The sequence below is a fragment of the Euprymna scolopes genome, chromosome 32 (genome assembly GCF_053919585.1).
Source record: "Euprymna scolopes isolate OS-2025 chromosome 32, ASM5391958v1, whole genome shotgun sequence".
Taxonomy (NCBI): Eukaryota; Metazoa; Mollusca; class Cephalopoda; order Sepiida; family Sepiolidae; genus Euprymna; species Euprymna scolopes.
Window position 1 is genome coordinate 34,657,739 of NC_136513.1, and position 22,774 is coordinate 34,680,512.

A 22,774-nucleotide genomic window follows, 5' to 3' on the forward strand; every position below is an offset into this window, starting at 1 on the left:
GCTGTAGGATCAAAACGTGGGTGTCTGGATATTCCACTATATCAGTTTGAAAATCTGTCATGATAGATTTTCTATTTTAGACGTGCATTCTTTCCTTTCCGTGATTTTTTTTTCTTATTTTTTAATGGAAACAATTTCTCTTGCCTTTTTATAGAAATTGCCATCAAAGAGCAACAGAAAAAGAAGACGACAGTGAACAGTATTTACTCGGATGATGACGACGATGATGATGATGACGATGATGACGGACGTGAAAGTACGGACCGGAAAAACGATAAAGAAGATAGGAGCGAAAGGAAAGCCTCATCATCATCATCATCCTCGTCATCAAGTGATGAAAAGTCATCAGACACCTCAGATTCAGAGGGGGGACAGTAAGTGACATTTCTTTTTAATTTCTTCCTTCCTCCTCATCTCTCTCTCTCTCTTTATCCCTGTTTCTTGTTACTTTGAGACATTAACCAAAATGTTAAAACACACAAAACTTATCCAAGTAGGTAGAAGAGTAATTTATTGTGCCTTTGGTAAAACTTATTTGTTAAATATTTGAATTTTTTACCCTTTTTTTTCGTTTGTTGGCTTCTCTGCTAAATTCTCTCTCTTTTTCTTTCTCTCTCGCGCTCTCTCCTCTCTCTCTCTCTCTCTCTCTCTCTATATATATATATATATATATATATATATATAAACACACATTAGCAGTTCAACCCGGCTTTGCTTGGGCCCTATGTACTGTTCATAACTTTATGTGCATATATATATATATATATATATATATATATATATATATATATATATTAAAAATTTTGACTTGGGTTCAGGTAACCTACTTCTAAAATTTCAAGTGTTTAGACCCAAAATTGGAGGATGAGTTAAGTAGAGTCTGCAAAGATCAACTCTTTCAACTTTGACCTCTTAGCAGCCAAATTTTTGTCCCAAAACTGATTAAAAAGCTTGCTGCATGTCTGAATACCCTTTATGTAAAATTTCAAATGTTTAGACCCAAAATTGGCTGAATAGTTTACTAGAGAGCGCAATGGTAAAATCTTTTGAACTTTGACCCCTTGGCAGCCAAATTTTGGGCAAAAAACCGATTAAAAAGCTTGCACTATGTTTGAATACCCTTTATGTAAAATTTCAAATGTTTAGACAAAAAATTGGCTGAGAGATCAAAGTTTTTAAAACTTTTGACCCAAATTTTGACCCCATAACATTTGTTTTCAGCTCAAATCAAATTAAAAAGTTTGATCCATGTCCAAGTAACCTACATCTAAAATTTCAAGTGTTTAGATACAAAATTGGCAGAGGAGTTTGGTAGAGTTTTTGAAAGTCAAATCGTTGAACTTTGATCCCTTGACAGCCAAATTTCTGGCCAAAAACTGATTAAAAAGATTTTCCCAAATCTCAATATCTCTTATGTCAAATCTCGAGTCTGTAAACTGAAAAGTGACAAGAGTAATTTGGTAGGGAATTATACACACACACAGACAATTTCACTTATATATATATAAACTTTGTGTTAGGAATCGTCTCTAACAAGCTTGTGTCAGTTTTTGTCTACAGACTTGAAACTTAATACATAAGGGATCTGGACCTGTGAAACATTCAATTTGGTTTTTAGTTGGGAAAAATAGTTACTAAGATGTTAAAATTGAAAAAAATTGCAACTTGGCAAGCATAAGTTGACTTAAAAGTACTCTTTTACACGTGTGCAAATATCCATTTTCGGTTGACAATGTTATTTTTAAACTTTTTATATGTGTATGGACGTGGCTCAGCAGGTAACGAATAAGGCTGGAGAATTGTATGTTTTGGTTTCGATTCTAACTGATGTCACCCAAATCATATTTCTCCTTTACTTTTGAAATCAATCAATATATTGGGTTCAATATATTGATTGATAGAGAATTGGCTCTATAATAATAAATATACGAAAAACACTCTTCTAGCTCCTCCCATACTTACAACGCTGTTTAAGTGTTGTCTTAAGGAGAATTGCTTCCTAACACCCTGGAAAACCTCATTAGTACGTCCTATATTAAAATTCAGGTGTTCAGTCATCTCCCTCTCAATACAGACCAATTAGTCTCCTGTGCGTTATGCTGGAATCTGTGTTAAATAGAGAAGTAGTCAACCACCTCAGCAAAAATAACCTCCTCAGTGACATGCAATATGGTTTCCATTCTGCTAGATCTACAGCAGATGTGCTAACAGTTATATTTCATAGGATTAGCAAATCTCTTGACAGAGACTTCCTTTCTGAAGAAATTGCTCTTGACATATCGAAGGCCTTTGATAGAGTATGGCATAAAGGTCTACTCCACAAAATCTCCAGCTACAGTATAACTGGAAATGTCTTTTCAATTATTAAATCATTTCTCTCTGATCGGTTCATAAGAGTAGTGGTTGATAGGCAGAAATCAGAAGCTTAATGCTGGAGTCCCTCAGGGGTCCATCCTGGGCCCAACTTTTTTCCTGATCTATATCAATGATCTCCAAAATCACATCCTAAGGTCATTTGTAAACATTTATACTGACGACACTACTATGTATGACAACACTTCAAAGGCTGTAAATGGCCAAGTTCTCTCTGATCTTGATCATGTAGTGCAGTGGGGAAAGAGGTGGCTGGTTAATTTTAATGCATCTAAAACCAAGCTTCTATCTTTCCCTCGTCAATGCTCTGATTTCCGATTGGCATCAATTGAAATGAATGGTTCTCATCTTAGGGAGATTTTATGTTTTGACAAGCTTCTAGGTCTGACCTTTACTCCTAATTGGAGATAGAACACAAATGTATATCAAATCTGTTGCCAAGGCTGCTGGAAAGTTGGTGGGATTGTTCTACTGCTCTAGTAAATATCTCATTGCATGCAATTCTCTACCTGTATAAGAGCCAAGTACGTCCAAGGATGGAGTACTGTTGCCACATTTGGGCAGGATAAGCTGCTAGAAGCAGCTTATCCTGCCTTGGCAGAGATCAAAATAGATTTCGTAACCTAGTGAGGAATGTGCTTTTCTCTTATCTGCAACTTCTTTCCCACAGAAGACACATTCATCTGAGCTCCAATCTATGGTCCTCCTTGTCCTGACTTTCGCAAAAAACACTTGGCTAGCTGAATCTACTATCAATAATTTTCTCACTCTTATCTGTGCCTAAACGTAAAGGTAGATTCCATGAACAAAGTTTCTTTCTTAGAAGAGCACACCTGTGGAACTCTTTTCCGTTTTCCTGTTTCCAGCTGACTACAATATGGTTGTCTTTTTTTTATTTTTTTTTTTATTATTACATTTTCACCCCAAACAAGGCAAATTTCCACTTTAGTGTAGGGGACAACAACTACTGGGGTGCTATGTAGGGATTTGGGCAGCAAGATGTCGGTTCACATTACACTTGAACTTCTACACGTCAGTACTGTTGGGGAAGCAGGGACCTGGAATGGAATTCCAAAGTCTAGCGGTTCTGGGGAAGAAACTATTAAAGTAGAAAGGTCTTTTACATCTAGGGATCTCTACAGTGTGGGGGTGGGATTTAGCAGCCTGTCGGGTTTGTCGAGGGTGCTCACGTCGTGGGGGCACAAGTGATTGCAGTTCGTCAGAGCATTCACCACTAAAATACTTGTAGAAAAGGCAGAGATGAAACATTTCGTCGATGGGACAGAGACTGAAGCTTAGATGCCAGTTCAGGGCCTCTCAGGTTTGCGACTCTTTTGAACCTTGTCAAGGAGCAAGAGACTAGTAGCAGATGCACCAGCCCAAATGTGACAGCAATACTCCATACATGGGCGAATGGTGGCCTTATAGAGGTATAGGATACTTTCGGATGTTAGTAGTTGTCTAGCACGGTAGAGAGAGCCCACCTTTCTTGCAATGCCTTCAATGTAATTGTTCCAACTCATGTTTCCTGTGAACATTAGGCCAAGGAGTTTGAAAGATGTACTCTCAGATAAAGAGTCGTTGGCCATTGCTATAGGTGGTAGAGAGGGTTTCTTGTAATTATTGAATGAAACTAGTTTAGTCTTGGCAGCATTGAACGTGACCAACCATTTTTGTCCCCATTCCACTACAGATTGGAGGTCTTCCTCTAGTGTTTCTGCCATTTCTTTAGAAATGTGTTCATTCATCTTCCTGTTGTGCCTGCCATAGAGTGTAGTGTCATCAGCATATATACCCATCTCAGAGGCAATTTTGTCGGGGAGGTCAATTATGAATATCAGGAACAATAGAGGTCCAAGGATAGAACCCTGAGGCACTCCCACATTTATATCATATTGTTTAGATGTATGACCGTCGAGGACAACCTGGATTTTTCTCTAATCTAAGAAGGATTTAATTATGTTAAGTATTCTACCAGTGATACCGTATGATCTAATTTTCCTGAGGAGACCCTCATGCCATACCCTGTCAAATGCCTTAGATATATCTAGAGATACCGCTCTGCCCTCCCCCGCTTTGTCCAGTGAATGGTATATACGTTCAGAGATTACAGTTAGGATGTCTGTTGTGTAACGGGCTTGTCTAAATCCATATTGTTGGTCAGTTAGAAGTTTAGCATCTGTAAGGTGATGGACTAGAGCATGGTTAATTAAGGTCTCAAATATTTTGGCAAAAAGTGGGAGGAGGCTAATGGGGCGATAATTTGATGGGTCAGCCCTTTCGCCAGTATTCTTGAATACTGGTACAACAGAAGCAGTTTTCCAACAGCCCGGAAAGCAAGCTTCATTAAGGCATTTGTTGTAGAGTTTGGAGAGAACTGGAGCTACTTCGGCTGAGCACTTTTTTAATAGCACAGCTGGAATGAGATCGGGTCCACATGCTTTTGAAGTGTCAAGGTTTTTTATGATGGCATGCACCTGAGCAGGGGTGATTTTCAGATCGTCTAGTGTGGCATCTGTCCGCATAGGAAAGTCTAGTGTGGAGTTTGAGGCAAACCGACTGGCAAGCATGTTAGCCTTGTCGGTTGCTGAGGAGACAACCTCGTGATTGTTGGTTAGTGGGGGAATTGTTGATTGCCCATTATTTACTACACTGTTGTAGATTTTCCAGAAGTCTTGAGTTCCTAATTTTTGTGCTTCGATGCGTTTTTTAGTGGTTTCCGTAAATTCTCTCTTAGCTGTCGCTATTTCTTTCTTAACCTTATTTCTAGCGTCTATATACTTCAAGTCCAATGTGAACAAGTTCTTAATGACCCATCCCCTTAAGTAATCCAATTTACCAAATTTCCACTATTAATGATTATTACATTTTCCTATTGACTACTGTACACTCATTAAGCCTTATCCTCAAGTAGCCTCCGAGCCTTGATAAGTGGTGACTCCTTTGTAAAATAAAAAACAAAATAAAAACGAGATCTGCATAAATTAAAATAACATGTTTAAGCATATTTTACGACCTGCAAGGCCGGGCCGCCTACTAGTATGTATATATATCTATAATATAAAGCTGAACGTCTGTGTGTGTCTGATAACGAATAGGCTCCTATATGGTTGACTATTATAGAAAACTGATCACATATAATGATAGAAGATGTATCGAGACACAGGAATGGGTATGTTTGATCTGGCATAATGATGATTCATTAAAATTGTGGGGTCTGCGTACGCGCCTGGTCCACAAAGTATGGAAATAAAAGATTTAAAATTAAACAAAACGCTTACAAGTGTTTTTGATATAGATGTACATAATAATACTTTGATAAGTATGTTTTAACTTAAATAGGGTTGATATAATAAAATTGTGGGGTCTGTGTTCGCCCCTGGCCTCCATAGAATGGAAATAGGCACAAACTTTAATAAAGACTTTTCATATCTATCTGCATAAGTATACTTTGATAATTATGTTTCAGTTTGAAGAAATATGGTATGATAAAATTATGGGGTGTTCGTTCGCACCTGACCTCCATAGAATGGAAATATGTCACAAAATTTAACAAGGTTTTTTAATATAGATCCACAGAATATTGTGATAAGTGTTTCAGTGTGAACAGGTATGGTATAATAAATTATGGGGTTTATCTATTTTATTTTTACTTTCATCATATTTTGCTTTGGTTTTGATACCCCCAAATTCAAAGCTATCTCTTTACAACCTTTCCTTTTCATAACCTATCATACTTTCATAAATCAGAGTCCATTTTCTGTAGGCTGTTTTTGAACCCAGTCAACGACGGGTACTTTTGCTAGTGTGTATATATATATATATATATATATATACATATATATATATTCTTTGATTTTTTTTGTCTGTCTGTCTCTACAATGTCTTATTTCTTCTCTCCTTCAATTGCAGAAGTACTTCTTCCCGACGGAAAGTCACAGTTTATGCTACGAAAGAAGATCTTACGCGAATCCGTCTTTCTCGGAACAAAATGGAAAGGTAAGAAATGGCAGCTCTTTTACTTTCATGCTTGACTAGTTTTAGCTTTGGAAATTCCATGGTGGGAAGACATTGTAATAGACAGGAAAGTATGTATTTATGAAACTGTTTATACGGTCTCTATCTTCAAACTAAGATGATGTGAATCATTATCTGCTTTCTTTTTTTTCCCTTTTTCTTACCTTTTTTCTTTATTTTTTTCTTTATTTTACCTTTTTTTCCTTTTTTCTATCCTTTTCTTTTGTCTCCCCTTTTTCTCCCCTTTTTTCTTCTTTCCCCTTTTTTCTTTCCCCTTTTTTCTTCTTTCCCCTTTTTTCTTCTTTCCCCTTTTTTCTTCTTCCCCCTTTCTTCTTCCCCCTTTCTTTCTTCCCCCTTTCTTCCCCTTTCTTCCCCCTTTTTCTTTCTTCCCCCTTTTTCTTTCTTCCCCCTTTTTCTTTCTTCCCCCCTTTTCTTTCTTCCCCCCTTTTCTTTCTTCCCCCCTTTTCTTTCTTCCCCCTTTTTCTTTCTTCCCCCTTTTTCTTTCTTCCCCCTTTTTCTTTCTTCCCCCTTTTTCTTTCTTCCCCCTTTTTCTTTCTTCCCCCTTTTTCTTTCTTCCCCCTTTTTCTTTCTTCCCCCTTTTTCTTTCTTCCCCCTTTTTCTTTCTTCCCCCTTTTTCCTTCTTCCCCCTTTTTCCTTCTTCCCCCTTTTTCCTTCTTCCCCCTTTTTCCTTCTTCCCCCTTTTTCTTTCTTCCCCCTTTTTCTTTCTTCCCCCTTTTTCTTTCTTCCCCCTTTTTCTTTCTTCCCCCTTTTTCTTTCTTCCCCCTTTTTCCTTCTTCCCCCTTTTTCTTTCTTCCCCCTTTTTCCTTCTTCCCCCTTTTTCTTTCTTCCCCTTTTTCCTTCTTCCCCCTTTTTCCTTCTTCCCCCTTTTTCCTTCTTCCCCCTTTTTCCTTCTTCCCCCTTTTTCCTTCTTCCCCCTTTTTCCTTCTTCCCCCTTTTTCCTTCTTCCCCCTTTTTCCTTCTTCCCCCTTTTTCCTTCTTCCCCCTTTTTCCTTCTTCCCCCTTTTTCCTTCTTCCCCCTTTTTCCTTCTTCCCCCTTTTTCCTTCTTCCCCCTTTTTCCTTCTTCCCCGTTTTTCCTTCTTCCCCCTTTTTCCTTCTTCCCCCTTTTTCCTTCTTCCCCCCCCTTTTTCCTTCTTCCCCCCCCTTTTTCCTTCTCCCCCCCCCTTTTTCCTTCTCCCCCCCCTTTTTCCTTCTTCCCCCCCTTTTTCCTTCTCCCCCCCCTTTTTCCTTCTTCCCCCCCCCTTTTTCCTTCTTCCTCCCCCTTTTTCCTTCTTCCTCCCCCTTTTTCCTTCCTCCCCCTTTTTCTTTCTTCCCCCTTTTTCTTTCTTCCCCCTTTTTCCTTCTTCCCCCTTTTTCCTTCTTCCCCCTTTTTCCTTCTTCCCCCTTTTTCCTTCTTCCCCCTTTTTCCTTCTTCCCCCTTTTTCCTTCTTCCCCCTTTTTCCTTCTTCCCCCTTTTTCCTTCTTCCCCCTTTTTCCTTCTTCCCCCTTTTTCTTTCTTCCCCCTTTTTCTTTCTTCCTTCTTCCCCCTTTTTCTTTCTTCCTTCTTCCCCCTTTTTCTTTCTTTCTTCTTCCCCTCTTTCTTTCTTCTGTTTTTCTTTCCTCTTTTCTTTTTCTCCCCTTTTCTCTCTCTTATTTTTAATTCATTTTCTTACTCCTTTTTCTTTTTTATTTTATAATTTATCTTTTTCTTTTTCATTCCATTATTTATCTTTTTCTTTCTTCCACCTGTCATTCTTCCTCATCTCTGTTCTTTTAAACCGAACGAAGAACCAAGTGTTTTTCGTTGACGATTGAGTTATAAGGTGGAGTGTGTGTTCTAAACATATAACAAAACTCTTGTATTTTTTAGCAAACTCTACACTTGATCTGTTTTGCGTTGTTCATTCGAAGGTTGACTGTTGCCGGTTGATATTTGTTGACGATATCAAAATTTATGTATCATTTTGCAGTTTAACTAAGCATTACTTTTGTTCTTTCTTATTTATTGCAGGTGGTGTCATATGCCATTCTTCAAAAATACAGTTTTGGGTTGCTATGTTCGAATTGGAATTGGTAATCACGAAGGTCGACCAGTCTATAGGGTAAAGTTGATTTATTTTTATTTGAGGGCTTATGAAAATTCCACAGTTAATTAAAGATAATAGGTTTTAATTTAATGATTACCTTTGAGTGGCTTTTGGCCTTAAGTACTGACTAGGGCTATGACAAGAGAATATTCTTTTTGTTATTTTGACTCTCGAATATATATCAGTTGATATCTTTATGCTTTTAGATAGTGATGTGGTTCTCGATTGATTAACTGTGTCAGATATATACTCGAGAGTCAAAATAATAATAAGAATATTCTATTGTCATAGACCTAGTGATGACTCCTTAGTTTAAAAAGAAAAGTAGTTTTCCAGTTTAATGATTTTTGTATAGGGGTTTCATATATATATTACCGACATAAACAGAATGACAGTTTTAACAATACAATTAAAAGCGGATAATCAGACAATAAATTGGGATTAATTTGTTGGATTTGTGATAAGTGGATGATAGCCTGTCGGACTGTGCGTGTTTATAATTGTGTGTGTGTGTGTGTGTTTTACAATGGTAGTAAATTGAATGTGCCAAAAGAAAATGGGTAAGCGTAGTCATAACATGTCAACTCGGGCTCCGCACGTTGTATGCAGACAGTCGCAAAAAAAAAAAAAAAAAAAAAAATTAAGGAAAAAATTTAATTCTCCTTTCTTTTTAGTTGAAACAAGACATTTATTTACAGGTACTTTACAGAATAATGCCTAGTCTTTTGTTCAAAAGTTTTCTCATACTCCAACGTGCTTAACAAGACTCTGCCGTGCCGAACGTGTAGTACTCTGTCTTTGTCCGGCCATGTTTAGAACACATTTTTCCCTGCCGCTCTCGGGTCACATGTTACACATGTCTACTTCTCGGCTACGTTTTTCTTTTTTTATAATCTTTTTTTTTTTTTCCCCTCTTCCTCACTGTGACATCCCCTTGTACACGGCTCGGTTATTTGCATACGTTGGCTCTTGCTGCCATACACGTCTGCGCTCTCAGACAAATGGTATCTGAGGCACGTTTTCAAACAGAACAATAAATATAAAAAAAACTGAGCTTAAAATAATGGTATTCATAGAAAAAGTTTGCTAATTTAAGAAAGTTTTTAAATTTCTAAAATCTTTTAAATTACACAACTTATTTTTAATAAGGAGGTTATAATTATGTGACCCGTATGGTTAGGTAATTTTCTCCTCTTGGAGAACCATATGCGTCTTGTATTCGGATTATTCCGACTTCTGTTCTCATCTTGAGTGTTATTTTTACAACATTTTGACCGATATAATCTCCGACCTTTTTCAGCTGTATCTTGTTGAACTCATGGAAACACTCTGTCAAACTCTTTATTTTGCACAGAATTTTGAACTGAAGGCTTTATTTAATCCACAGGACTTGCATGCTTTCATTTCTGTCAACCATAACAGGGTAGTAGAAGTCTGAAGTAATTCATAATTCTTCATATCACCTGCACTGAGGATTTACCCTTCAACCTCCTCAAGAGTGTCAGTTACAACCGAATTTACCAAGTACTTTATCCGTTATGGCATGAGAACAGTAGTCTGAATAATCCAAATATCAGTACTTGTCTCCAAATTTCAGAAACCTGTGGTTTGCTATATTTTTTTTTTTTTTTTTTTTTTTTTTTACATTACTTTTTCAATCAAACTGTTAAAAATTCTTTTTAAACATAGATTCAATGAACAAAACTTCTAAGAACTGTTGCATAGGTGTACATATTGGGGACACATTAACGAAGACTCAGAACAGATGACGATGATAATGAGGGAGACCTTTCTTACTGGGATGATTTTTGTTAACACATAGAGGAGGCGAGAGATACTTTATTGATGACTAGCAAGGGGTACCCGGCGTTGCCCGGGTGTTTGGAGGTGTGTAGGGGAGTTAAAAAAAAAAAAAAGTAAGTATGAGGATTGAACCCGAACCGTTGAGGCAAAGTTGTAAATTCAAGTGTGAAAAAAACCCAAAAAAACGTGCGACGTTAACCATTGCCCCACCGCGAGATGCTAACGGAAACACATTTGAATTTATTTAATTACTTGGATTTAGCAGGTGCCCGTTTTAATGAGTTAATGAGGTCAAGTTTGACTGCGGGATAGTATTCATTTACTGCTGAACGCTTTTTTTTCCCTCCCCCAAGATGTTATAGGAAAAAGACTAACCCACATGCGGCGAGCGACAAATATTGAATATTTATCTTCCCGAAATCAAGCAAATTAAATAGACAGGCGAGCTTCGTTGTTAACTGTGGTGAGGTATTACGATTTATATGTGATATAAAAAGTTTTAAAAAGTTGTGAAGCGAGCGACCGCTTCTCTGAAAAAAGCCTTTTGTTGACATACAGAAAAAGCAAACACACATACATACATTTTCGCTTTTATATATATAGATGGAGGAGGCTCATTACTTGTAAGGGTTGTACAAAGTTCGTTACAAGATGATGATAAAACACATTTACCTTTGGGTTGTAAGGAATGACAACACACGAGACAACACTTACAAACATAGTTGGTTTCTTTATTCTTCAATTGACCGATCGGGGATGTCAGGAATTCAAACTTTGATTTACATGGTCTATTTTCCCCTCTTCCCTTCTAAGGGGCTCTCCTCTCCAACTGACTATCACCGTGTTTGATCTGCTCTGAATATCTGATCCTCATCAACTCTCCAACTTCAAACCCTCAGAGTCCTATATTGAGAAATCTCCTTTGTTTATGACATCAGAAGTGTGTTTACCAATGTGACTACTTCACGTGGATTTACAAATGTTTGTCCAATACACTTTTGGCAAACAAAAGAATCCTCAATTCTACTCCTAACCTATTTTTATACAATATATTTTAACTTGCATTGTGCATTCATTTAACTGACATATTTAATATCCAGATTTCTAAAAGAATGGACAATCGACTCTTTTTTTCCAACATAAACAATATTTAACTATTTCTAATAGAATTACCAATATTTAACTATTTCTAATAGAATTACCAATATTTAACTATTTCTAATAGAATTACCAATATTTAACTATTTCTAATAGAATTACCAATATTTAACTATTTCTAATAGAATTAACAATATTTAACTATTTCTAATAGAATTAACAATATTTAACTATTTCTAATAGAATTAACAATATTTAACTATTTCTAGTAGAATTAACAATATTTAACTATTTCTAGTAGAATTAACAATATTTAACTATTTCTAGTAGAATTAACAATATTTAACTATTTCTAGTAGAATTAACAATATTTAACTATTTCTAGTAGAATTAACAATATTTAACTATTTCTAGTAGAATTAACAATATTTAACTATTTCTAGTAGAATTAACAATATTTAACTATTTCTAGTAGAATTAACAATATTTAACTATTTCTAGTAGAATTAACAATATTTAACTATTTCTAGTAGAATTAACAATATTTAACTATTTCTAGTAGAATTAACAATATTTAACTATTTCTAGTAGAATTAACAATATTTAACTATTTCTAGTAGAATTAACAATATTTAACTATTTCTTGTAGAATTAACAATATTTAACTATTTCTAGTAGAATTAACAATATTTAACTATTTCTAGTAGAATTAACAATATTTAACTATTTCTAGTAGAATTAACAATATGTAACTATTTCTAGTAGAATTAACAATATGTAACTATTTCTAGTAGAATTAACAATATTTAACTATTTCTAGTAGAATTTACAATATTTAACTATTTCTAGTAGAATTAACAATATTTAACTATTTCTAGTAGAATTAACAATGTTTAACTATTTCTAGTAGAATTAACAATATGTAACTATTTCTAGTAGAATTAACAATATGTAACTATTTCTAGTAGAATTAACAATATGTAACTATTTCTAGTAGAATTAACAATATGTAACTATTTCTAGTAGAATTAACAATATGTAACTATTTCTAGTAGAATTAACAATATGTAACTATTTCTAGTAGAATTAACAATATGTAACTATTTCTAGTAGAATTAACAATATGTAACTATTTCTAGTAGAATTAACAATATGTAACTATTTCTAGTAGAATTAACAATATGTAACTATTTCTAGTAGAATTAACAATATGTAACTATTTCTAGTAGAATTAACAATATGTAACTATTTCTAGTAGAATTAACAATATGTAACTATTTCTAGTAGAATTAACAATATGTAACTATTTCTAGTAGAATTAACAATATGTAACTATTTCTAGTAGAATTAACAATATGTAACTATTTCTAGTAGAATTAACAATATGTAACTATTTCTAGTAGAATTAACAATATGTAACTATTTCTAGTAGAATTAACAATATTTAACTATTTCTAGTAGAATTTACAATATTTAACTATTTCTAGTAGAATTAACAATATTTAACTATTTCTAGTAGAATTAACAATGTTTAACTATTTCTAGTAGAATTAACAATATGTAACTATTTCTAGTAGAATTAACAATATGTAACTATTTCTAGTAGAATTAACAATATGTAACTATTTCTAGTAGAATTAACAATATTTAACTATTTCTAGTAGAATTAACAATATGTAACTATTTCTAGTAGAATTAACAATATGTAACTATTTCTAGTAGAATTAACAATATGTAACTATTTCTAGTAGAATTAACAATATGTAACTATTTCTAGTAGAATTAACAATATGTAACTATTTCTAGTAGAATTAACAATATGTAACTATTTCTAGTAGAATTAACAATATGTAACTATTTCTAGTAGAATTAACAATATGTAACTATTTCTAGTAGAATTAACAATATGTAACTATTTCTAGTAGAATTAACAATATGTAACTATTTCTAGTAGAATTAACAATATGTAACTATTTCTAGTAGAATTAACAATATGTAACTATTTCTAGTAGAATTAACAATATGTAACTATTTCTAGTAGAATTAACAATATGTAACTATTTCTAGTAGAATTAACAATATTTAACTATTTCTAGTAGAATTAACAATATTTAACTATTTCTAGTAGAATTAACAATATTTAACTATTTCTAGTAGAATTAACAATATTTAACTATTTCTAGTAGAATTAACAATATTTAACTATTTCTAGTAGAATTAACAATGGACTTAATTTCTAACATTCCATATTTCATTATCTTTAACACTTGCCTACAGGGTTCGATTCCAACCTTATCCTAATATGATTTTCACTTATCTAGTATGTCTTCTTACTTACATGAGAAGGGGACAGCCCTTTCATGTAACAGAATTGCATGCCTTTGGAACTCTGTTCCGTTTCCCTGCTTTCCAGCTGCCTACAATATGGTTGTCTTTAAGTCCAACGTAAACAAGTTCGTGATGAGCTTTCCTTTTAAGTAATCCAATTTACCAAATTTCCACTACTAATGATTACTATGATGTTGTCCCATTGACTACTGTACACTCATTAAGCGTTATCCTCGAGTGACCTCCGGGCCTTGATAAGTGGTGTGAAAAAAGATTTTTTTTTTTTAATTTTTTGTATTTCTACTTTCAAACAATAAATTGTTTGTTTTAAAAATTCTATATTTTTTTTACTTAAAAAAAAAAAATTAACTATATAAATCCTACAATTTTTATTTTTGCTCTATCTTGTATATTGAGATATTTTATTTGGCTGGAGTATCTTACATAAAAATATTTCCTCTCAACAATATTTTGTAAGACTGTAAACTACAAGATTTAACTCCTCTCATTGTTCAAATAAAATTTGATTTAAAAAAAAAATTTGTCATTTTGCAGGTAGCTGAGATTATGGATGTCGTAGAAACGGCCAAAATATACCAATTGGGCACAACAAAGACAAATAAAGGTATTCGTTTACGGTAAGTAAAAAACAAAAATGGCTTCTTTTAAAATTTTTTTTTCCTATTTACATCATCACCATCTATTTTCACCTATATATGCATAAGCCTGACGAGAATGAAATGTAGAATATTGTGTAGCTTAATTGCCATATATATTTTTATGACTTACTACCTAGCTCTGTAAAGCTTCAGTAAATACTGAAAATTTACGCATATTTTCATATATTAATTTATGTGATAAATTTAGTAGTCATATATATATATATATATATATATATATTTATTTACCAGTGGTGAAAAAACCGGACTAGAGTGCTCAATGTGTAGTCAGAGCAGTATATAGGAAATTTATTACTGTGAGTCCAGAATGAGTTTACAAATTGTTTCAGCTAGAGGAAAATCCTCAAAGAAAGGAAAAATCCATCTATGAATTCTGATGATGCTAGTTGGATTTTTCCTTTCTTTGAGGATTTTCCTCTAGCTGAAACAATTTGTAAACTCATTCTGGACTCACAGTAATAAATTTCCTATATATATATATGCGTTTTATTTTTTTATTACCGCTTTTTTTCTGTTTTTTGGTCAAGATCAAAGTGTAGTATCTGTTCTTCAGATGCTGCACTTCCATTTCTTGTTCTCTTTCAGTGGAGGAGAGATCCTTCACGACTGAGACAATTTTTATTTTTGTACCTTTTCTCCACGTTAAAAAACGACCCTGGTGTCTAACTCTGTCCCGTGGGGAGGCATAGTAAATAGGTACATTATTGTTTCAGCTATGCGACCGTTTTTTGGCCGTTATGTAGGAGGCTACATAACGGCCAAAAAACGGTCGCATAGCTGAAACAATAGTGTAACTAAAAAGAAAAAAATCTGTACTAAAAAATAAAACGCATATTTGCTCTACAACAGTATTGAGCACTTCCTTCAGGTTTTTATTAATTACCATTTCTACTATATATATGTAATTATATTTTTTGGAAAAAAGATTCCAGCAAAGTACTCTATTATAAGGAAAAATCCGAAAATAAGAGCTATTATTTGTTTTATTTACAGAAAGTTTAGATAAGTTATTGATACCGTTAGTTTCAAACCTGATAATAGGGACCGTTATAGATACCCATATCAAGCTCTCTTCAACCGATACTCATTGGCTAAAGAGAGCGTGATATGAGTATCTAAAACGGTCCCTATTATCAGGTTTGAAACCGACAGTACTGATGACTCATCTTAACTTTCTGTAAATAAAACATATATTCATCATCTTTGTTCATCTTCATCTTCTTTCATTATTTTGTTTCGGGATCTTTCATCATCTTTAATTATCTTTCATCTTTATTTCATTTCTTCATCTTTTTCATCTTCTTCGTCCTCCATCCTTTGGATGGTTTGACGGAAACATCATTCGGCGTTTGTGACCTACGAATAGTAAATTAACTTTATTTTTTATTAAAATTCTACTTGATAATTTTCCGTAATTTTTTATGTACACTAATATTTTTCACTGGTAAATAATCTCGGTTTAACTGACAAGCAGCAAAATCCCATCCCTTCACTGTAGAGATCCACCGATGCTGGGGATCTTTCTACTCTGAAAGCTTTTTCCCTCGAACAGGTAAACTTCGGAATTCTCTCCCTGTCACCTGCTTCTCCGACTATTAACCTTCAGAAATTTAAGTTTAAAACAAACAGATATCATGTTGCTCAACTCCCTACTTAGAATGCCCTTAATTCATAGTAATCCCTTATGTTTCAGTGACAAGTTGTCTTGTTTGATGTGAATATAAGTTTAAAAAAAAAAAAAAAAAGGTGCATATGTAAAATTATACTTATTTAAAAAAAATCTTTGGGGTTTGTGTATGTACTCATCATAGAACAAAGATGTCATATTCCAAAAATCACGTAAATTGATAAAGTAACTTCTTTTTCAGTTAAGAAAATTGAATTTTACGATTTTTAGCGATTAAGTATTTTTTGGCAACTATCGATGATCTCTTACTTGAGGAGAAATAGCTAAATCTTGTTAATTGAATTTTAATGCATCCTAAATAAAATATGGTGCCTACCACGTGTCTTATCTGGTTTGTCATAAAATTTGATTTTTTTAAATAAAAAAAAATAAATAAAAAAACTACTTGATCAATTCATATGATTTTTGGAATATGACATCTTCTGTGACGAGTACACACTTCATATTTCTGTATTTTTGTTTGTTTTTAAAATAACTAATCTATATATATAAAAGTGAAAATGTGTGTGTGTGTGTCTCTTTGTGTATGTCTGCCAAAAATTATGGAAAGCGATAAAGTAGAAAAATAATATATATATATATATATATAGTTATCCTAAAGTAAATTTCCTTCTGTACATACAAATCTTTGCTATTTTGCTTCTAGAGTTTAAATGTTTTAAGGGGTTCTTAAAATTGTGGATTTTGAATTTCTCATTCAGACACAATCTACACGGGCATCTAAATTCTTACATTTGTCATACTATTTTCCACTCAACTATTAGTGAGTGTTCATTTTTGTTTGGATATTATAGTTAAATCTCTTGCTCTACATTAATCTGAGTTTAATAGTGACTTTTTTTTTTTTTTTTTTTTTCCAAATCTTGATTTCCTTGTTTCTCTCAATTTCAGGCACGGCAATGCTGAGCGTGTTTATCGATTAGAGTTTGTTTCGAATCAAGATTTCACAGAGTCCGAATTTTTTAAATGGAAAGAGACAATGGCCCGTGCAGGAATCACATTACCTACGCGGTCTGAAATAGACAAGAAATTTTTAGACATAAACAATGCAATCAATTATAAATTTAAAGATGGAGATATTGAGGAGGTAAGTCTTTTGTATTCCGTCTTCTGCTTTCTTGTGTTTTAATTGTCTACTTGTTAGTGTGCTCTCTCTCTTTCTCTCCCTTTCACCTGTACTCCTTGTGAGTCTTCTCTCCCATACTTGTTACATGCCTTTAAGCCTCTACTTGTTGTGCGCATGCTTTTTTTCATTACCCTTCCCCGCTTTCGTATACTCGTTATGTGTGTCCTTTCTTATCTCGCTCTCTCTCAGACGTATTGGCTACTCTTATCGAAACCCATTTTTAATTGAGTCGAAATTTTTTCCCTTTTTTAATATTTTCCCCATTTTAAAAAAAAATATCCCCCCCCCCCCAATTAAAAAAAATATCCGCCTCATTTTTAAAAAACTATTTCCCCCCATTTTTTAATATTTTCTCCTTTTATTATTTTCCCCCTTTATTACATATTTTCTCCTTTTATTTTTATTTTTATTTTTATTTTTTTAAAAATATTTTCTCTTTATATCTCTCCCTTTTTTCTTTAATATTTCTGTTTTTTAAATATTTCTGTTTTTTAAATATTTCTGTTTTTTTAATATTTCTGTTTTTTTAATATTTGTTTTTTTTTAAATATTTCTATTTTTTAAATATTTCTGTTTTTTTTTATATTTCTGTTTTTTTTTAATATTTCTGTTTTTTTTTAATATTTCTGTTTTTTAATTATATTTCAGCTATTTTTTAAAATACCTCCTTTTTTTCAAATATTTTCCTGTTTCTTTTTTAGAAATATTTATCCATTTTTTTTTTTTTATATCTTTTTTAATAATTTTTTTTATTTTTTGTTTTTTAGATCGTTGCTGAGAAGCAGAAATTCAGAAAAAACCCACACAATTATGCAATGAGAAAGACACTTTTATTGAAACAGAGAGTGAGTTTTTTTTTCTCTTCATAGCCAAGATCTTTTAATCTACATCGCTCAAATCAAATTCCAAAAATAATATTAAATCAAAATTTTTTTTTTTTTTTTTTGACACTTCTCCTCCTCCTTCTCTACACAGGATCAAGCTGAAGTTGAAGGGCTCAAGGAAAGAGCAAGGGATCTTAATAAACAACTTGAAGAACTTGAAGAACGCGCCGTCGAACTTGATCGTCGCCGAACGAGCAACATAAATTCCATCAGGTGAAAACTTCAATGATTTCTCACGACACGTCATGGAAATTCCATGGTGGCTTCATCTTTTTTTTCTTTTCTTCCACCATCTAAAGCAGGGATTTCTAATAGGTTCTATATTGAATCCTAGGAGTTGACAGAAGTTTTTTTTACTTTCAGCAGCCTCATAACTCTCACTTCCCTTATTTAGTTCTTCTAGTCCTCACATTCCATGAGCGATGACTCTGACAAAGGGGGAAAAATTGCTGCTTTCTTAGTCATAATCTTTTCCGTCTTACACTTATCATTGGCAAGTTTTTGACCTTAAAGCAGTGTTTTGTTTTTTATTTTTAGCGCCCTACACCAAGCGATTTCCATAAAAAAAGAAAGAGAATGGGCTATGGAAAAACGAGTTTCATTTAATTTGTTTACTAGGTGATGGACGTATGTGTTTGCAGGGCTCTACATTGCGAGTGATTTTTCAAAATTGCGACTAAAAATAATGAAACGCTTATCTTTTGGCGATTGTATTTCTTTCATTAACGATCCCCCAAGGCTCACTACTGAGTGAAAAATATCTTTTCAACTTTTTTTTTTTATATAAAACGAGCAAAGTCAAATTATTCCAACAATAAAAAGTTTAACAAAACAATATACTTTTTTTAACGAAGGATGTTTAAAAAAACATCTGAGGAAATTCGAATGTTTATACCTTCAAGTATCAACGGAAAAAAAATCCAAAAAACTTAATGATGTACATAATCGTCATAAAATGAAGCTGCCATATTCCAAAAATCACGTGGGTTTGGCTAGTAACTTTTCTGTTTGGCTAGTAAACGAAAATATTTAGTTGTCAAAGGTCAACTAAAGATACATTTGTCCATAGACCCCTGGTGTGTGTGTGTGTGTGTGTAATTTTCAAGATTTTTATTTTTATTTTTTTTTACATAGGCGTCACCACTTATCAAGGCCGATAGGCCACTCAAGGATAAGGGTTAAAGAGTGTACAGCAGTCAAAAGGACAATATAGTAATCGATAGTAATGAAAGTTCGGTAAATTTGTTAACTTAATCAGAATGGTCCATCAGAAACTTGTTCACGTTGGACTTGAAGACAACCATATTATAGACGGCTGGAAAGTAGGAAAACGGAAGACAATTCCACGGGCGTGCAGTTCTAAGAAAGAAGCTTTGATCATGGAATCTATGTTTAGGTTTAGGTACAGATAAAGAGTGGGGGGAATTATTGATAGTGTTTTCAGCTAGACGAGTGTTTCTTGTGAAAGTTTGGTGAGGGGGGGGCCATAGATTGAAGCTCAGTCGAACAAAATAACGATAAAGCAGACAAACTCGCAACATCTCTTCTGTGAGAAAGAGGTTGCAGTGAAGAGAAAAGGGACATCTCCCACCAGGCCACGAAGTCTATTTTGAATCCTATCAAGGCAGGAAAAGTCTTTTCTAGCAGCTCCTGCCCATATGTGGCAACAGTATTCCATACTTGGACATATTTGACTCTTATATAGATAGAGAATTGCATCAGCTTCAGAGATCTTGTGAAGTAAACCTTTATGCCATACCCTATCAAAGGCTTTTCATACATCAAGAGCAATTGCCCTAGAAAGGTCGCCTCTGTCGAGAGATTCGCTAATCCTATGAGATATAACTGTAAGCACATCTGCTGTAGATCTAGTGGAACGTTTTTATGACATTGATTCATTGTTAGTAGTACAAATTCAGACACAAATATGTGATATGGGCTCCATGGGTGATAACTAGGGCTATTGTTACACTCAAAGGTGTAACAATTAAAAATATGAAATATGATTTTTAGGAAAATGATTTTTTCCTTTATTTTCAACAATAACAAAATAAACGAAAAGGGTTAACAAAAGATACAGTTGTTTAGAATTACTACTATCAAATACAAAAGAAAAGGCAGCTTGGTGAAACTTTGGTCAAAAATTAGGCCGAGGAAGTGGAGGGTTATGAAGGGAAAGGTAGTCAAAATGAAGAACTGCTAACAGGCCAGACTTCAAGTGACTATTCACTCTATTAATAACAAAATTCAATGACAATAAAATTCCTTTTTGTTTTTCTTTTAAATGTTTGGTCAATGAGAAAATTTCAAAATTGTATTTACCACTAGTCCAGAAAGCAATTTCTCTAACTTGCTGTGGGTTGAGGGGAGATGTATTTTCCTTTTTGTGTTTTGGATTCTTTCGGCTGGACCTTTTTTTTTTTTTTAACACAGTGATCACCACTTATCAAGGCCCAGAAGCCACTCAGGGATAAGGGTTATTGCAAGTACATTACATTAGTGTGGAGATTTGATGAAGTGTTTACTTAAGGGGGCGGTTCATTAGGAATTTGTTAACATTGGACTTGAAGACATCCAAGTTGTAGTCCGGTGGGAAGCAGGCAGACGGAACAGTTCCACCTATCCATGAATCCGAGACCGGAGTTACCTTAACGGGTACAAGCTGATAACTGATCTGTTTCCCGTCTCCACGTTTAGCATAAAATGACCTGTTGAGAGTTGATATGCCGTAAAAAAAAACTAAAAGAAAATGGATGACTTGACATTTTTGAATTACATGACTTTAATTATTCCATGATTTTTAATGACTTTATTTTCATCTTTTTTAAATTTTTTTCAGTTATATTAACCAACGTAACAGAGAAAGAAATTTGATTGAAGCAGAAAAGGCTGTCGTTGCTGAAGGAGAGGCAGCTCGGAAAGCTGCTGCTGATCCATTTACCCGTCGAGCTTGCCGCCCAAGTCTTGTAACAAAAGTAAGTCAGTTTTTAAATCCAAATCTGCATTTTCTTTTAGATTTTTTTTTTCTCTACAATTAATTAAATTTTAATTTGGTGTTATTTGTTTAAGAAACTAAATTTTTATTGATTTTTTTTATTTTGAGATTTTTTTTTTATTTTGAGATTTTTTTTTATTTTGAGATTTTTTTTTATTTTGAGATTTTTTTTTATTTTGAGATTTTTTTTTTATTTTGAGATTTATTTTTATTTTGAGATTTATTTTTATTTTGAGATTTTTTTTTATTTTGAGATTTTTTTTTTATTTTGAGATTTTTTTTTTATTTTGAGATTTTTTTTTTTATTTTGAGATTTTTTTTATTTTGAGATTTTTTTATTTTGAGATTTTTTTTTTTTGAGATTTTTTTTTATTTTGAGATTTTTTTTTATTTTGAGATTTTTTTTATTTTGAGATTTTTTATTTTGAGATTTTTTTTTATTTTGAGATTTTTTTTTTATTTTGAGATTTTTTTTTTATTTTGAGATTTTTTTTTTATTTTGAGATTTTTTTTTTATTTTGAGATTTTTTTTATTTTGAGATTTTTTTTTATTTTGAGATTTTTTTTTATTTTGAGATTTTTTTTTATTTTGAGATTTTTTTTTATTTTGAGATTTTTTTTTATTTTGAGATTTTTTTTTATTTTGAGATTTTTTTTAATTTGAGATTTTTTTTAATTTGAGATTTTTTTTTATTTTGAGATTTTTTTTTATTTTGAGATTTTTTTTTTATTTTGAGATTTATTTTTATTTTGAGATTTATTTTTATTTTGAGATTTTTTTTTATTTTGAGATTTTTTTTTTATTTTGAGATTTTTTTTTTATTTTGAGATTTTTTTTTTATTTTGAGATTTTTTTTATTTTGAGATTTTTTTATTTTGAGATTTTTTTTTTTTGAGATTTTTTTTTATTTTGAGATTTTTTTTTATTTTGAGATTTTTTTTATTTTGAGATTTTTTATTTTGAGATTTTTTTTTATTTTGAGATTTTTTTTTTATTTTGAGATTTTTTTTTTATTTTGAGATTTTTTTTTATTTTGAGATTTTTTTTTTATTTTGAGATTTTTTTTTATTTTGAGATTTTTTTTTATTTTGAGATTTTTTTTTATTTTGAGATTTTTTTTTATTTTGAGATTTTTTTTTATTTTGAGATTTTTTTTTATTTTGAGATTTTTTTTTATTTTGAGATTTTTTTTAATTTGAGATTTTTTTTAATTTGAGATTTTTTTTTATTTTGAGATTTTTTTTTATTTTGAGATTTTTTTTTATTTTGAGATTTTTTTTTATTTTGAGATTTTTTTTTATTTTGAGATTTTTTTTTTATTTTGAGATTTTTTTTTTATTTTGAGATTTTTTTTTTATTTTGAGATTTTTTTTTTATTTTGAGATTTTTTTTTTATTTTGAGATATTTTTTTGTTTTGAGATCTTTTTGAGATTTTTTTTTTTTTTTTTTTTGAGATTTTTGAGATTATATTTTTATTCAACTAATTTTTTTGTTTTTATATAGATATTTAAAAAGAATTTTCAGGTTTCCAAAATGTAATCACTTGTATTATTTTAATTTCAATTTTGATTATTTATACTTTGTTCATTTTTCCTTTGTCTTTTATTTCCAGTTAAGAGATCCTGAAGTCAACAATGTACTAAAGGCCAAATTAGCTGAAGAACTCAAAAATAAAGAAAAAGTAAGTAAACAATGG

The 22,774-nt window shown here is 32.2% G+C and overlaps 1 protein-coding gene across 1 annotated transcript in view; it reads left to right on the top strand.

Annotated features, from left to right (window-relative positions):
* Window positions 1–22,774, top strand: part of LOC145256253 (RNA polymerase-associated protein RTF1 homolog) — an 86,395-nt gene that overhangs the window by 53,197 nt on the left and 10,424 nt on the right. Inside the window, exons 6-14 of the mRNA XM_080114911.1 lie at window positions 155–374; window positions 6,286–6,372; window positions 8,400–8,490; window positions 14,260–14,342; window positions 16,963–17,158; window positions 17,965–18,042; window positions 18,173–18,294; window positions 20,921–21,056; window positions 22,691–22,759. Coding sequence (XP_079971037.1) covers window positions 155–374; window positions 6,286–6,372; window positions 8,400–8,490; window positions 14,260–14,342; window positions 16,963–17,158; window positions 17,965–18,042; window positions 18,173–18,294; window positions 20,921–21,056; window positions 22,691–22,759 — 1,082 coding nt within the window. The remainder of the gene's footprint in view (window positions 1–154; window positions 375–6,285; window positions 6,373–8,399; window positions 8,491–14,259; window positions 14,343–16,962; window positions 17,159–17,964; window positions 18,043–18,172; window positions 18,295–20,920; window positions 21,057–22,690; window positions 22,760–22,774) is intronic.